Source organism: Eublepharis macularius, chromosome 13 (assembly GCF_028583425.1).
Source record: "Eublepharis macularius isolate TG4126 chromosome 13, MPM_Emac_v1.0, whole genome shotgun sequence".
Lineage (NCBI taxonomy): Eukaryota > Metazoa > Chordata > Lepidosauria > Squamata > Eublepharidae > Eublepharis > Eublepharis macularius.
This window is the reverse complement of record NC_072802.1, coordinates 21,559,810-21,577,136: the sequence shown is the minus strand read 5'-3', so window position 1 is coordinate 21,577,136 and position 17,327 is coordinate 21,559,810. Positions and strand designations below refer to the sequence as shown.

Sequence of the window (17,327 nt, the reverse complement as noted above, 5' to 3'; positions counted from 1 at the left end):
CAATGGCAACAGCGGTTGCTATGGCATCGGCGTGCGGCGGGGCTGAGCCAATGAGGTGGCGTAGTATTGAGCGGGGTTGCTGGTAACTGTTGCGCCTCTTGTGTTTTCCTTTCGCCTCACGATTGGATCTGCTTCGGACGGTCCCTGCGCGGGATGGTCAGTGTGGCGGCGGCCGGAGGGGCGTTGGCGGCTCGGGGCACAGGACGGGGACGGGCTAGGGCAGCTGGTCCCTCGGCGCTCGCGGGAAAGAACCTCGCACATGCTAATTTAAGCAAATAATGGATTTGCATATGCTAATTGAAGCAGCCGAAGCCCTCTTTCTCTTCAGGATGGGCGGGGAAGGTATTGGGACTTCGGTTGTTTTGGGGGGGGCGGCCAGTATCGGCTCTTCCCCCCGCGTCAAGGTTTAAGGGGTCGGGGATGTTTGTCCTACTGCGCATGCGCTGAAACTGACTGTTGGTCATATGGATGTGGTGGTTGGTTTGAATCTTGCTTGCGCATCTGAACTAACTGGCCCTTCTGGGTGATTCCTCGTGGTTCGAAGCATTCACTATCCTTGCTCTTGGGAAACGTAGCAGCACGTAGGTCTCCTAGGGTTGCCAACCTCTCCCGCAATTTCGACTGATCTCCAGGCCATAGAGATGAGTTCCCCTGGAGAAAATATAAGAGTCCAGTAGCACCTTTAAGACTAACCAACTTTACTGTAGCATAAGCTTTCGAGAATCAGAGTTCTATGTATTGTCGAAGGGTTTCACGGCCGGAGAACTGTGACACTGAGAGATCTCTGTCTTTTGGTGCTACACGTCTGAAGATGCCAGCCACAGCTGCTGGCGAAACGTCAGGAACTACAATGCCAAGACCACGGCAATCAGAGTTCTCTTTGTCAGATGCATCTGACGAAGAGAACTGTGATTCTCGAAAGCTTATGCTACAGTAAAGTTGGTTAGTCTTAAAGGTGCTACTGGACTCTTTTCTATTTTGCTACTATAGAATAACGTGGCTAACTCCTCTGGACCTGGAGAAAATGGCTGCTTTGGAGGATGGACTCTATGGCATTATACCCCACTGAAGTCCCTCGCCTCCGCAAACACTGCCCTCCCCGTCCGCCCTAAATCTCTAGAAATTTCCCAACTTGGAGCTGGCAACTGTAGGCCCTGGTGTGCTGGGTGTTGTTTGTTTGGAGTCCTGGAGATACACATCGAGGGAGTTGTATTCCATGATGCAAGACCACCCCGCCCCCCCTGCAGCCTGAAGTGCTATGGAGTGACCGCCTTGGTGAAAACTACCCATAAAAACTCACCAAAGAGGATACTGGGAGATCAGTTGAATCTTCCCTTTATGAGTGTTTTTAAAGGTAAATTGCAACTGCGGTTTTGAATGGGACGGGGTGGTGGTGCATAACTCCCCTCCCACACATACCATGTAGTATTGCTTTTGAACACATGAAGCCCCCTTATCCAGAATCAGACTGTGGAGTCAGTATTGTCTACTTAGGCTAGCGGCTAGCAGTGGGTCTCCAGTGTCTCAGGCAGAGTTCTTTCCCATCAGCTGTTTTCTGATTCTTTAACGAAGGTTCAGGGAATTGAACCTGGGACCTTCTGCATGCTGTGTAGGTGCTCTGCCTCTGAGCTACGTTCCCTCCCCTTTTGGCACTGATCTGGGTCATTCATGTCTGCTATTTTAAATATAAAACCCCCAGGGTTTTGTCTAGTTTGACCCAAGGTCTGACTTGCTCTGTCTTTTGGCTGATCAGGCCTGTATTAAATTCTTCTTGAGCTTTTTCCTGTGACAATCTCCCAGTTTAGGTAGGTGAATGGAAAGGCTTAAGTGAAGATGAAAGTAATTCTTTCCATGTTTTCCTCAGGCAGAAATTGGGGCAAGTGTTCAGTTTTTTCGATTTTTTTCAATGTTTATTTCAGTTGAAAACTTAAAAAGCTTCATACATAATAGAAACAAACATATGACAACACATAAGCATGCATAAAAGGTTTCCAAATATATAAAATGCAGTTATCTATATGCCATACATTCAAATATAGCTAAAGTTTTAAGGTATTCTATCCATTGAATTATAGGAGGTGAGCAGTTCTCTCTCCAATGTAATATAAGTTTTTAGATACAGTAAGGACATGGGTGGACACCATTTCCATTGACCATCAGTTATATTCTAGGATACGGGCAGGTAATTTAAAAGTAAGTAAACATCCTCAAAGAGCAAAGAGTATTTCAATACAAAATTAATATGAATAAATAGCTTCCTCTCAAAAAGGTCAAATAATAACTGGACATAGCCAGAGTATAGCCAAGAGATGTCTCCTGTAAACTACAGTGCCAGCAATTAGACACTATTATTTATTATAAAGGCGCTGTGGTGTCCAATGTACCCTAAACATATTTTTTCCTGAATAAGTTGCAGCTTAAGATCCATAGAAGTAACCAGTATAGCATTTAAGGACTTATCCCATTGCTTTGGCAAAATTGGGCAGTCTAACTCCTTATTCCATTTGTTCCTAAGATTTTGCATATCATGTTTAGTAACCAACATCAAATATTTATAAGCATAATGATTATTTATGTGCCATACTTTCTAACTGCAGAAATTGCTGGAGGAACACAATCCAGTTTAACACGAGTAGACCCTAATGTGCTCCATTTAAATAGAGGGAACAGACAAGAAGCCTCCAAAAGTGTCAAAAATGGACCATCCACCTGGGAGGAGCAGTCCCAATAATTAGTACAAGTTAACAAGTATGCCTGATGATATAAACTTAAGACCAGAAAGCCTTCATTAAATGGAAGTGGAATCCTCTTTAGAGAAATCTGGGGTGGTAAGGAATGCCACATAAATTTTCAAAATAATGTGTTTTATGAATATTTCTGCAAGGTATATGAAAAGAAATTGCATGCAATATATATATAATTTTAGACAAATAATCATTTTGAGGGTATTCACTTTTTCCCTTAGTGATAGGTTTAAAGCTGCTGCAGGGGTTCAGATTTGTGCATTTCTGTTACTGAGCTGAAGATCCTTTTCATTCAGTGCTTCATTTTAAAGTGTGTTAGGCGAGATTTCTCAGACCATGAAGAGTTGCACTGGGGGCTGAAAAAATCCCTTTGCTGGTGGATGTTAAAGCTATCTAAACTAGCTTAAGGATGTCTTAGCGTTATACATTTGACTATTTTGGTGCCAATGAGGGAATCAGGTATACTTTGTGAACAGCATTTTAAGTTACTGAGGATGTGGTGCCTGTATTATATTTATGACTTTGCAACAGCCCTGCAAGGTAGGTGAGTATTATCCTTGTGTGGGTGAGCAGGGAGTGAGTAGCTTGCTTAAATCCCCCCTCCCCTGTGTATTCATGCAGAGGGTGTTTCAGACCAGGGGTTTCCAGGTTCACAACTCCACTTATTAGCCATTAGTAGCCACTTATTAGTTTCCTTGGATATGGTATAATGGCTAGACAACAGTTAAATTAGCTTTGAACATTAAGGTTTAATGTCTGCTATGCATGAAGCTGGCAGGGTGGGCAGCCTTTTCAACCCTGCCCTAGTTCAGAGTTCTGGCTAGAATAAAATAAGAGAATCCTAGATATGCACTGAACAGCAGAGACAACATAAACTTGATAAGAAGTTGGTAGCTTTCTGTTCTTCGAGGGAAAACCATAACAATTAAATTAGTTTCTTTACATATTTGGTGTGAACATGTCTTAAAGTTGCCAGGTGGTGGGGAGGTCCCACCTCTAACTCAAAAGTAACCCTTTCCCAAGGAAAGCTCCATTTGAACTTGCTTGCTTTGGCGGCATTCCCCTTCATCTTTTGATTTGCAATCATATGCTAACTATGGTATGGGTCAGAGTGCTACAACTTAGTAGATGACAGAAGATAATACTCCACAACTCTTTACTGCTGTTTTGTGAAGAATACTTGAGATGCTGCCCAATCCTTGTTTCAACAAGCTAGTCTAGAAAAATTATATGCCACGTTTTCCACCAAGTAACTTGTAATCAAACAGCAAGAGATTTCTTTGCAGTCCTAGCTTTGATATCTGCTTACATTGTATTGATGTATAGTAGGTTAAGTGGGAGATTTTGAGCTTTCATTGTATGAGGTGCGCTTTTCTATGAGTAGAGCCTTTCTATATCAGCTGAGTTTGTTCGATGAGATTTGTATTTTTGTTTTGTATTGCTCTGCCCATATAGAAGATCTGTAACTGAATATGAAATTAATATTCTGACAGTTTCAGTTTCACCTTTTTTTAAAAGATAGAAATATCCAAGCCAATAGGGTTTTGGAGAAGTGTTTGCAAAACTGAGCCCAGTGTCTGTTCAGTCTGGGGAAGGGGGTTGAATTGTAGCTTGGACATCAGAATCCTGCTTGTGAATAGACTAAACAGGCTTCTTTTTGCCTTTTGATATGTTTTAAGGCCTCCAGCTACAAGAAGACGCCACTGGGGGCTCCCTCTCAGAGGAAGAAGACCGCACCCAAAACTGAACTCACTGAAGAGCAGAAACAAGAGATCCGGGAGGCCTTTGACCTGTTTGATACTGATGGGACTGGAAATATAGATGTGAAGGAGTTGAAGGCAAGTGGCAAAAACATAATTAATCTGTGTCAGAGTTGTTAAACCTGAACAAGCCTAGAGACTGAAGTGACCAGGACTCAGTATGCGTGCTGACTCGGAGGGATTGTTGGGTCCTCCTCCTCTCTCACTCTTGCTGCCACTGTTTCCTTTGTGTATTTTTTCCGAGGCACAATCAAGGATGTACTGATTGTTATTTGATTAGAATGGAATAGAGAAGAAGGGAGATTTGTCATACCTCCTGCCAGTTTAGTCACTCCAGCAGTGCCAAGAGAGATCTTTTCCTCAGGATAATTGGTAGCTATCTTAGAGGATTGGATTCTACAGGAAACAGAATAGTATATATACTGTGTTTCCCAAATGGTCCAAATCCATCAGCTGAAGTAAATGAACTCTGGATGGCTTCTTAGAAACAATTTGGAGTTGAGATTTTATTAAATCAAGTTTATTTATCACAGCAATATGCCTATATAAAAGATTTCATTAGGGGAGAAAGTCCTTTTATTGTAACTGTTACCAAAGAACTTCCTATGGGCCCCTGAACCATATGCATCGGAGACAGAATGGGGGTCATCTTCGCACTGGGAACTAATATGGTATGTTCAGAATTTTCTGGTGAACTTTATTTGTCATATCCTTCCATGTGCAAAGAAAGTACTTCTTCACACAGTGCGCAGCTGGCTTTGGGAGGTTAGTGCTAAGGGATGGCTTTAAAAGAAGAATAGACAATTATTTTAGCCAGACAAAGCTAAATGGAATTGTCTTCTTCAGACATAGTGTGCCTTTAATCAGCAGCTGGAAAACCATAGCTGTGGAGGGCTTTACCATCACACCCACTTGCAGGCTTCCCACAGGCATGCCTCTGATTGGATCCTGTATGAATCTGCATACTGGGTTAAGTAGACCTTTGGTCTGGGCAGCAGGACTCTTGATATTTTCTTATATTATTTTTCATGGATGTTCTGAACACTTTTGGCCCAGTATTGGATAAAGAGCACGGGTTTCCATTTTCCAAAGCAGAACTGAGTTGTTATTGGCAGTTCAGAGTCCAGCCACTCCTTCTCAGCTTTTTTAGCAATTTAGCACTAGGTATTCCTAGTGCTGCTCCTCAGGCCAGCTTCACTCTATTTCCAGGAGCCCCATTATAAGCACACTTACAAAACCTCCGTAGTCTTGATGCCCCGGAACCTGTTGATGAGAATACCAGTTCTATCTTTCTCAGATGCAAAGTTCAGCTTATGTCACTTTTATATCCAGGCTTGTGTTTTAGATTTTTGCTTTTAATTTTCCTTCTGAGATGCCACATTGTTTTCCTTGTTTGCAGGTCGCCATGAGAGCACTTGGGTTTGAACCTAAGAAAGATGAGATCAAGAAAATGATCTTAGACATTGATAAGGATGGAACTGGGAAGATCAGCTACAATGACTTCTTAGGAGTGATGACCCAGAAAATGGTAGGTTGACCTGCTGGGAAGCTTTGCCCAGGAGCCTGGCTGTTTGCCAGCGTTTTTGGAGAAAGTTCAGAGGGACCTTAAATTCCCCATTTAAATTAAATCTCTCCATCCAACTATGCAAAAGTTGTTGTTAAAATGGGACTCTGTCCTGTTGTACCTCTGGGTTTCATGCTCTTACTGGGATGTCTATGGTAGGGCCAGTTTCATGGCCTTCAAATATTTGTGAATGCAAACCAGGAAACCCTGCAGGTTAAGGATTCCTCCTTCAGCCTCTGTACATGCAAGGGGCTTCACTATTCTGCACTAGACACAGATATCTGTTGGGAAACTCTGTGAAGGGAATAAAAGCCCCAACTCTGCAAGGGTCAGGAGATGCACCCTGCCTTAGAAGGCTGTTGTTAGACCTGCCTGGACTTCCTTCCTGGCTAGCTCCTGATGTTAGAAACTTAGCAATGCATACAGAATAATGAAAGAGAGAGAGAGAATGGACACAGGACAACTTGTACATAGCAGGGAGTGGCTGAAGCGAAGAAAGCTATAAATTGATTTCAAGTCAATATAGGATTGGATTCTCTCATCTTTTGTGCTAGTGCAAAAGGAAGGTGGGAGAATCTGGTCAGGTTCCCCTCTTTGCCACAGGAACCAAAAGGAGTCCCTCCTCCCTCTTGTGCTAATGGAAAAGCTGCTAGGGTCCTATTCAATAGTTAGCAATTACACAATGTTTTTAAAAGTTCAGACAGCTTCACATATATTTTTGTTATTTGTACAACAATCCTGTAAGTTCATAAATAAGCATTAATATCCCCATAGTGTAGATGGGGTGAGGGGCACAAATGCAGAGTTGGTTGCCAGTGACATTTTGAGCCAACGGTTTCCTGATTTGGAATTCAGCCTCTTAACTACTTGCCACACCATCTCTCTGTTTTTTGGCTCATGAAAATCTGTAAATATTTAAATATACTGATGGTGTGATATAATCATAACTGTTAATAATAATGAATGACCAGCTAAATTCTTGGACAGCTGCTCTGTATTTTAACCTTCATTTGATTTTGATTTCTTCAGTCAATAGGAAAGAACTGGCATTTTAATTTTCAGCCACTGATTGCTCTCATTCAAAAGTACACATTGTCTGAAATGTCTGTTATGATTTTCCTTTTTCATAAGGCTGAAAAAGATTCAAAAGAAGAGATTCTAAAAGCCTTCAAATTGTTCGATGATGACGAAACAGGCAAAATCTCTTTCAAAAACCTCAAACGTGTGGCTAAAGAACTGGGGGAAAACCTCACAGACGAGGAGCTGCAGGTTTGCAATACGCAAGCAATTGTGTGGAATGCTTTAGTCCTTGGTTAATCTTTTCTATGTAAAGATTTAATTAGGTTACATTTCTTAGAAGATCTCTGAATTTATACAGATTCTGCAGTTTATCATGTTGAAGACCACAGATTCTGTACATTTTTGAAAGAGGAAGAATTCTCTTTCTGTGAGCTATTTCAGTACTTTTTGCACCCATTTCTCTAACTTACAAAAGTGTTTTATAGGCTGCTTTCAGATATGACTGACCCATCACTAGCACGTTTTCTGTCATGAGCATTGTAGCTGAGGAAGACGGGTGAAGTTGTTCCCACCATTTATTTGCAAGTTAGGAAAAGCTTTACCTACCCACTTAGGTTTAATTTTTATGTACTTAATTTTGAGAGCCACAGCTCTCTTCGTCAGATGCATCTAATGATGCATCTGATGAAGAGCGCTGTGGCTCTTGAAAGCTTATGCTACAATAAAGTTGGTTAGTCTTAAAGGTGCTACTGGACTCTTTGCTATTTCTCTCCAGTGCAGTCCTCCATTTGATCCTGTGAGATATGTTAGGTTGAGTGTGAATGCCCCAAGGACACCCAGCAAGCTTCCATGGCAGAGTGCGCATTCAAAACTGGGTCTTCCAGATCCTAGTCCAGCATTCTAACCACTCCACCATACCGGTTCTTGTTCAACTTACTTTAAAAGCCATAGGAGCAGAGCCAAATGTTTGAAGCCTTCCTGTGTGCTGACTGAAGCACAATGGGACAATACAGATTTCAATGCCAAAAGTTACATCTACGTTGCCACCCTAAGAACACTTTCCTAGGAGGAAATCCTAGGGAATAGACTTGGAGTAAGGCTCTGCGTTAGACCTGTTTAGGCACTATTAGTCCCTTTGGGAACTTTCTACTAAGAAATAATGCATTGCCCCCTCCCTGCCACTTTAGTTCACTGGGTCTTCTTTTGATTCCTTGTCATGATACAGGAAATGATTGACGAAGCTGATCGGGATGGTGACGGGGAGGTCAACGAGCAGGAGTTTTTGAGGATCATGAAGAAGACTAGCCTGTACTGAGATTCTTGGTGTGTTTTCTCTGTGTTTGTCAAGCCCTTTTCTGTCCGTGGACTAAGTCCAGACTCTCCCTATGTCTGTTGGGAAGAGCTGAGCAGCTATCCGGATCTTACCAGCTTTGTGAGATGTCCCTCACGGATGACTTTTTTTTCACCCTCATGATATCTGTTGACTCCTCCCTTTGCCTTCCTTGTGTTGTCTTATAAAATACATATTTTATATTTTCAGCAGTCATGTGAGATGTCCTATTGGATTAAGTTGCCTTTGAAGGTAGTGATGTGCACGGGATATGAATTTGGCAGTGATCATTCAGGCATTCTGAGAAACAAGGATGATGCTTTTTAAAAACTTACTTAAAAGAGCTGAGGCTTCTATTGTACGGCCCTTAGTCTTGCCAAAGGAAAGATGTCAGAGTGGGCGGCTTCAGATCCTTTTCTGCTCCCACCCTGCCTTAATCGGTCTGTTTGTCTGCTACCCAAGAATGTACTACGTGCTGAACCTGGAGTTTAGATGTTGAGGTTGAAGCTCAGAGCCTAAGCTTTCACTTTCAACACTTACTAGCCTTTGTACTTTTTCAAAAGATTGAATGTGAGTGTGTCTTTAATGCCTGAACCTTCTGGAAGCAGCCTGTAAGCATATTTTCCAGATTCCTGTGGTTTATCTTATTAGCCATCACCTGTAACCATGACATCAAACAGTACATTGCAGCAAAGTTGCCTATGTCCTTCATTAGCAGATCTTTAAGGGGAGGCACCTCATTATCCTGTGAGTGAGGTCATGTTTACATTCACTCACAATCCATAGAACTAATTTAATCTCTCAGTGGTGTCACAGTAAGGTACCTTGTGATGCTGCCAATACAGAAGTAAACTAATGCCATATGGGAGCAAGGATAATGTCCTTGCTCCCTATTGTGGAGGTCATCAACAGAAGGCATGAAAGACCCTACTGTCAGGGCACTTTAAGGAGTGGAGGTTAAGGCATTAGCCAGCCATCGCTTCTCAAAGAGATCTTTTAGGAAGCTAGTTGCTGACCAGAGCACCATAGCTCTCCTGTTATTGCACCAGTAGTTAATTTCAATATGTGCCATTGTTTCTTGAAAGTTAGACTGTCTTATGGCAGCTGAGGCACAGCTGAGAATTTCCTGAGATCGGTGATAGCAACTGAAGTAAGTGTTCCTTGCACAGGAATCCAACCCCGCTTCCTGTCTCTCTGCTAGTTAGCAGTAGTATTGTGACGCCTTCTGTGCTACGTAGTCCTCTCATGGCATGACATCTCAGTTCCGCACAAGAGTTGTTATGTGGTCCTTTCTGAGGTGAGGGCAGAGGAAATCCTACTGTGATATCCTGGTAGCCAAAAAGGCTACAAGAGACCCTGAAAGCCTCCACGATCTTGTATGTGGTTTCCTGGAAAATGGGCATGGGGAATAGGTTGCCCTAGACAAGGAGCAGAGCCAGCTGCTTTAATAACAAAGCTAAACATAATTTATGCAAGATAAATCTGTAAGACCAAAGTGCATGTGACATTCAGAATATTCGAAAGATTTCTCACTTAAAGAAGTTCTGAAATCTTTTAAGATCCTCTGGTATTATTACAGGCCCTAACTAACAAACTGTTCGTTCAAACAGCTTTTATATTCCACTATAATCTTTGCTAAACATTTAAACACTCTAAGTTTCATCCACTCACAAATTTTAAAATACCTTTAATGAACAGTCGAAGATGTTACACTTTCTAATTAGAAATCTTTCAAAGCAGAAACAAAAATGAGATCTGGGAAGAGTTTGATTGCAAATCTAGGACCAAACTGTTTTGTTTTTTTTTTGAAGTAATTATTAGTCTGGTTTTGACCTTTAGCTAGCTCTTGTTCAAAAACCAGAGAAAGGGGATGTCTCTGCTGGGCAGCACTGATCAGCTGTGCGACCCAGAGGTGACAGCCTTGGCAGGTACTTGATTTAAGCCCCTAAAAGAAAGAAAATAAATCTCAGCATTAGAGATAAATATCCTGGTGCTTGCTTCAGTCATCTGTAGTGTCAACTTCTGCTATTAAGGTCCAAGTTTTATTTTTTTCTCTGCAGCATGTATTCAGCTTTATATGTTGTTTTTATTGGCTCAAATAAGAGTTGGGTCTCTAGTTGGTTAAATCCTGTGAGATGCTGTACTGGAGCAAGAGGTTGTAAGACTTGTGAATACAAGTTCTACCAATACCACAAATCTGTGTTATGAATAAGGGTTACGTGCCTGCGGAACCATTTAGTCTACTAAGATACCACCAGCGCTGCTTTCTTCCGCTTTTGTGTTGTGCAGTCCACACCTCCAGCTTGCCAGCTAATGATCACCCTGGGGCTGGGAATGACACTTATGGTAAGAGACAGAGCAGAATGCGTCCCAATGGACCTGTAAAATCCTGATGTGGACCTGAAAATGCATTTCCTTTAGGTGGAGAGGCTAGAGGGTTTTCCCTGTGGTTTTCTGCAGGCAAACCAGGTATTCTATCACAGAGCATGACCCTTTCAGTGTACCTGTTGCTATTCAGCAATTTCCTAGCAGATGCAAAAGATTCCATGAAATTAAGGCAAATAATAAATACCTGCAGGTAATGCAACACCCTACGGATCACAATCTAGCAGCCTCTATCAGATTGTCATCAGCTGGAAAACAACCCAGTTGGAACCATGCAGAGAAGCTTCCGCAAAGGAGCAGTTCCACAAGTGTGTCACGCATGCAACCATTATTGTGGTTGTGATACTTTTTGCAAGCCATTTCACTTGTACAAGGTGCAGTGGCTGTGTATGCAGTTTCCATAAGGAAGTGCTGGTTTGTAGCCATGTGGATGGAGTGTCTGGATTAAGCTGCAACTCCTCTGATGATCCTTGTCCATTTCTGGTGGTAACTGTTGGGTGGCTTTATATGGCCCTCTGGACAGGACTGGAATTCCTGTCTTTCAGTGTCAGAACTGTCCGTCTTTATTCCCAGGCTCTTTTGAACATGTTCAGCCAGTGTCCATTTGGAGACTTCATGATGGTTCATGAGATCTTGAGTTGGCAAAGCCTTTTAAAAGCAGATCGTCTTCAGGATCCAAGGAGAATGATTTCCAAGGTTAGATGTCCTGGTGACAATTTCTCAAGTTGCCCCCAATAGTTTTTTTTACAGTTAAAGAAAAAGTGAATATTATTGTAATCAATTGTCAATAAAGCATGTTTCTGAATAACATTTTCAAGAGTTTCCTATTTTCCTCCATCTGGTCTGTTTCAAGTTATACCACTAGAGGGCATCAAAACATTTTCAGGGAAAGGAGAGTCTCTTCAAAGTTGTCATTGTCTTCCAGCCCTAAAGCAGAATGTTGAGATTGTACTCTTTCCACAAAATATTAATTATCATCTCTATGCAATAAAGATCTTGAGTCGCTGCTTGACAGCTGTGGCCAATTGGCTGCCAGCAAACAAACTGAAACGGAACCTGGACAAGATTGAAGTGATGCTGATTGGAAAGTCAAAAGACATTACAGGACACTGGGCTCTACTTTCAGTGAGTTTCAGCTGACTTGCGCTCTCAGTTGTGAGCCTAGGGGTTATACTTGATCCAGTGCTGCTGGATCAAGATGCCGCCTTTCCCTGGCACGGCCAACTTCGCCAACTGAATTCACGAGACTACTGAATGCGCACACTCTATAGGTCTGTCAAATTCAGCTTGGAGACTGTGGCGCAGAATTCTGCATCTCGATCATTATCAGGTACTTCATGGAGCATGCTTATCACTCCCGTTCTGCAGCCACTCCATTGGGTACCCCTCAGTTAATGGGCTGAATTCAAAGATACTGATGATCATTTACAAAGCTCTTAATGGCCTTGGTTCCTCACTGCCTTTCACGCTATGTTCTGCTATGGCAACTTCGCTCGTCTGAACAGGGCCTTCTGCAGGTGCCACCCTGCAAATGGCTGGAACGGCAGCTGCCTTTCCATGCACCTTCTCCGTGGTGGCCCCCATCTTGTGGAACGGCCTGTCTGAAGAAGTCGGGGAAACTCCCACTCTTTGTTTTTGGTAAAGTGCAAAACTGAATTATTCAGGGGGGCTTTTTAACACAAGGCTGTGCTGTAAGATAATGGTTCAGAGAGATGCTTTGATAAAGGGACTAGCCTACAGTACTATGTAGTACATGTTGCAGTAACTATGTTTCTCCTTTGTAGTTTCCATATTGTTTAATATGTCAAATTGTGTTTTTTTTCAACATTGTACTATGCCTATTAGATTTCTACTCATTTCCAAATATATTGTCTACTTGAATGTCCCAGCCATTAATGATGTTGATTTATCCTGTGTAATCCACCTTGTGGCTCAGTGAGAAAGGCGAAATAATAATAATAACCTGATACTGCACTGTAATTGTACATTGGACAAACCAAACCGGGTGCACTAGATTGCAAAACGAGGAAAATCATGACAGCCAATCATTCCCTACTGTCTCCAAGCAACATAGATTACCTTTACTGCCATGAAATAATGGTGGTCAAGGATTGTTACAACGAACAGTAGAAGAAAAAAGTGAATACATCAAAGAGCAAGAAAGATGCTGGCTGACATTTACAGAGAAGGAATAAGGGTACAAAAAATGACTAGGAAAGAAACACTGGAAAACTGCTTGGCAAAGTAAACCACTGCATGGTCAGTACATGAAGTATACTGAGGGTAAAGTCAGCAAGAGTAATAAATGGAAATGTCTAATGCAAAGGATATTGAAAGAAAGGACAAGCTGCGCAAGAACAGACATTAAGAACGACTGAAAGCAAAAATTGAAAAGATCATGAATGATTGCAAGTGTTGATTATGTAACAAAGCAGATGAAACTGTTGACTATCTCATCCGTGGGTGCAGTAAGATCGCACAAACTGACTATAACAAGTGCCATACTAAGGTAACTGCAATGCTGCAATGGAATTTATGCAACAAGTATGAGCTACTGTCCATGAAATATTGGTAGGAACATTAGCCCGAGAAGGTTGTTGAAAATGAGAAAGTTAAGATCTTGTGGGATTTCAAAATCCAAACAGATAAGTTAGAACATAATACTCTGGATAATACTGTGGTTCAAAATAAGGTCAAACTTAATGATGTGGCAATCCCAGGTGACAGCTGAATTGAAGAAAAGGAGACTGAAAAGATAAAATATTTAGATCTAAGATTTGAAGTTCAGTATCTCCGTAAGAAACATACAATTGTTATTCCAGTAATAATAGGAGTGCAAGGTGCGATTCCAAAAGGACTAACTAAACATACCGGCTTAGTCAAGAATTGGACAGTTGTAAACAGCCACACTGCTTGGAACATGCCACCTACTAAGGTGATAACTCTCTGACTCCTAGATTCTTGGATAAAATCTGAGTCAGTGAAGGACCAAATAATCCCAGCCTAAATATCTGGTGGACTGTGATCTCCAGGGATGTGAAAGAATATGTGTATGAAGACACTGCATTCACAGCACAGTCACAAGACTTTGCTTTATTTAGATTTCTTTAAAGTTCCTGAGGCTATGAGCAAGGGGCCACTGCCTGTGATTCGGGTTTGTTAAGGAACTAGGACCCCTTTTGCTTGATGCTATGCTTCTATGCCAATAGAATGTAATCCAAATGTATCCAGTGAAACTTTTTTTTTTAAATTTCCACCAGTTTCCATGGGAAAGGCTTAAAATCATCAAGGGTTTTCTGATGAAATCAAGAGAACTTTGCATAACTTTGACTGGATTATACACTTAGATTTAAACATTGGATTGGGAATACCAGGATAGAATAATGCCAGTGAGAATACCTGATTTTATAAAGGCAGAAGGTAAGCTGATTTATAATAGGCTGATCCCATGCTCTGTCTCACTAATGTCAGGCTTGCTCCTTTGGAAGAGTTACGTTCTTCTGAATGAAGTATCTGGTGCTTTCTGCACTAGAGGAAGGCCCTGCTGCTAGGGAAATGCATTTGTAGGATCTGATCCTCTGCTTGCAGGTGTGAGTAACCACGTTTGTCTGCAGTAGAGCAACAAAATCTGAATCCATTCGCACCTTAAAGACTTACAAAATCTGCAGAGTATAAGCTTTCAGAAGTCAAGCTCTCTTCATCAGACCTGTCAAAGGACGTTTGACTCTCGAAAACTTAAACTCTGCAAATCTAATTGGTTTTTAAAGTGCTATTGGACTCGAATCTGCAGGTGGGAGTACAATCTTATTCAGCCTGGCTTGGCTCTGGAAAATAACTACAATGCTTGGCGAGCCCCAGATTCAAACTCAGCCACTGAAGTTTGCTGAGTTTGTTTAGACCAGCATTGACCCTCAACCTAACCTACTTCTCAAGATCATTGTGAGGATAAAATGGAGGAGAGGAAATGATGTAAAGTGCTTTAGGTCCCCATTGGGCAGGATATAAGTAAGTAAGTAAATGATTTTTGATGGCTGTCTCTACACAAGGCATTCCATAGAATGAGTGCTGCCATAGAAAAAACCTTGCTCAGTCCTTGATAATATGAAAAGAGGTCAAGTGAGAAACACAGCTTCTCCCAATCCTAGAGGACTAGGAAAGACTCAAGATGGTGTGTGCTCAGATATAGAACTGGAAAATCACGCCAACTATTTGCATCTCTTAAAGGCAACTAGAAATCAAAATATATCAAAGGAAATATCCTAGAAGATACCTGCATTCATTTTTTTAGCAACACTCAGCTCGTCTGGAATAACTAAGAAACTCAATTGCCTGCCCTATTTGAGACCTCTACATAGATTCTGCATTTCATCTCATTTACTCAAGAGATTCAGGATTAGTTATCGTTCTGTCTGAAAATATGCAGAGCAGCTGCTGTCTTATTAAGGCAGTATTTCCTTGGTATAAATTGACCTATTAATTCTTCACTCAGCGTTAGGCCTTTACATTTCTCTTGCATTTCCTATTGCAGACATTCAGATGCGTTTGCCGTTTCTTTCAAAATGCGTTGCAGCCATGGGGCAATCTTTTGCAAAACAGAGAATGTTTGTACTGAATTAATCTTACCCGCAAGAACACACAGAGAATTTAACTTGATCCACTGGATATTTTCTTGCCAAAGTAATGACAACGCACCTTTGCAGAGCCCTGAGTTCGTTCTTATCCATTTGTGGAACTGGAGAATGAGTGTAAAATTCCTGTGTAACTCTAACCCCGTACCCTTTTTAACCTTCACGTATTTTACTTTGCTTTACCACACTGTGTGTTGTTGTTTGACTGAACTGTGTGTGTGTATTTTTAATCTTTGAAGTATTTAGATCTTTGGAATTATTTGGGGAAGCTTTCTTGACTGCTTTATCTCCCATTTCATTTCCTTTAATACCTGCACAAGCTGAGATCTATACAAAAATGTCATTGTTGCTGTGACATATTACCATATTAGAGACATCAATAATTTCCAAAGCCAGACCCTCACTGGTGATTGAAATTTCCAGGATGATACCAATGGCACTTAAAAGATCTGGGGAAGTGACAGATTGTAAAGGTTGCACTTTAGCAATCTAATTCAGTGCCATCAGAACGTCAAATAACTCAGCGGTATAACCTGATAAGTAATCTAACACCCTCGCTGTCTTAACAGAAATTTACACATAAGGGTGTCTGAATCTTTCCAAATCCAGAAAAAAACGTGGACAGATTCACGCATGCATGTTTATCCTTTGATGATGGTAGAATCCAAGCTTTACTCATGTGTATGAGTTGCCTACAAGTGCCGCACAAAGTGAGATTGAAGTTTGGTTGCCAACTCCATCTTGGGAAGTTCCTGGAGATTTGGGGGTAAAACTCAGGGAGGGCAGAATTTAGGGAGGGCAGGGAGCTCAGTGGGTGTGATGCTACATAATCCATTTGCAGAAGTTGCCATTTCTTCATTTGGAACTGATGTCAGTAGTCTGGAGATCAGTTGTAAGTCTGGAAGGACTCAAAACCCCACCTGTAGGATGAAGAAGACATTTAAGTGTTTAGCTCTGCAATCTTATGCTGAATTTCTTAAATCTAAATTCTTTGGCCTATTTTTGTTTACAGTAACTTATGTTAAAACAAATCACAATAACATTAGCGAAAAATCAACATAAAACATCATGTAGCATGGAAAAGCTTATTATAGCACAGCACACACACACACCCTCAAGCCTATACCAACTATCAAGGAAAGGCTGCAGACAGTCTGGAACCAGACAGCTTTCAAAGATGGGGCCATTCCCAGTTCCTGAGGGTAGGAGATCCAGAACTGGGGGTGGATAGCTGAAGAGACCTTCCCTTAGGTCCCAGCAAGCTACACTTCCTTTAGCAGTAATTACCTGGATAGCCCAGGTGAGCCTGATCTCATCAGATCTCAGAAGCTAAGCAGGGTTGGCCTGGGTTAGTAATTGGATGGGAGACCTCCAATGAAGGCCAAGGTTGTATTGTAGAGGCAGGCAATGGCAAACCACCTCTGTTAGTCTCTTAGCTTGAAAACCCTGCCAGAAGTTGCCAGAAGTCAGCTATGACTTGAGGGCACTCTCCACCACCACTGGAGGAAGACTCCATATGTGAACCTCAAGTTTTGGATAATGTGGGTGGAGTCAGTCCTTCATTTGGACCAGAGTGCCTCTATACTGGGTTGCACTGCAGCTCTCCCATTGACATGACTGTATCCTTGAAAGTGCTTCACGTTGGCTGGTTCAAGTCCTGCATTTTTGAACGTCTATTCATACGTTCACCTGCAACTTGTCAACCTAAGAAGAATTCTGTTGAACCAGACCTTTCTGGTACATGGGAGCCAGTTATGTTGTGGTTAGGGTATTGGACAAGGATCTGGGAGATGCAGTTTCCAAACTCCACCCTGCCTTGAAGTTTGCTGGGTGGCCTAGAATCAGTCAGAGTCTCTTAGTCTAGCCTAATTTAGGCAGTGGTGGTGAAGATAAAAT

General features: G+C 41.8%; 1 protein-coding gene across 1 annotated transcript; it reads left to right on the top strand.

The window, feature by feature from the left end:
• Positions 1-70: 70 nt before the first annotated feature.
• On the top strand, positions 71-11,613 carry CETN2 (centrin 2). Its single transcript, XM_054996559.1, has 5 exons — positions 71-156; positions 4,424-4,582; positions 5,904-6,032; positions 7,200-7,337; positions 8,314-11,613. The coding sequence occupies exons 1-5, from the start codon at positions 154-156 to the stop codon at positions 8,401-8,403; spliced, it is 519 nt and encodes a 172-aa protein (XP_054852534.1). The 5' UTR covers positions 71-153; the 3' UTR covers positions 8,404-11,613.
• Positions 11,614-17,327: the final 5,714 nt, after the last annotated feature.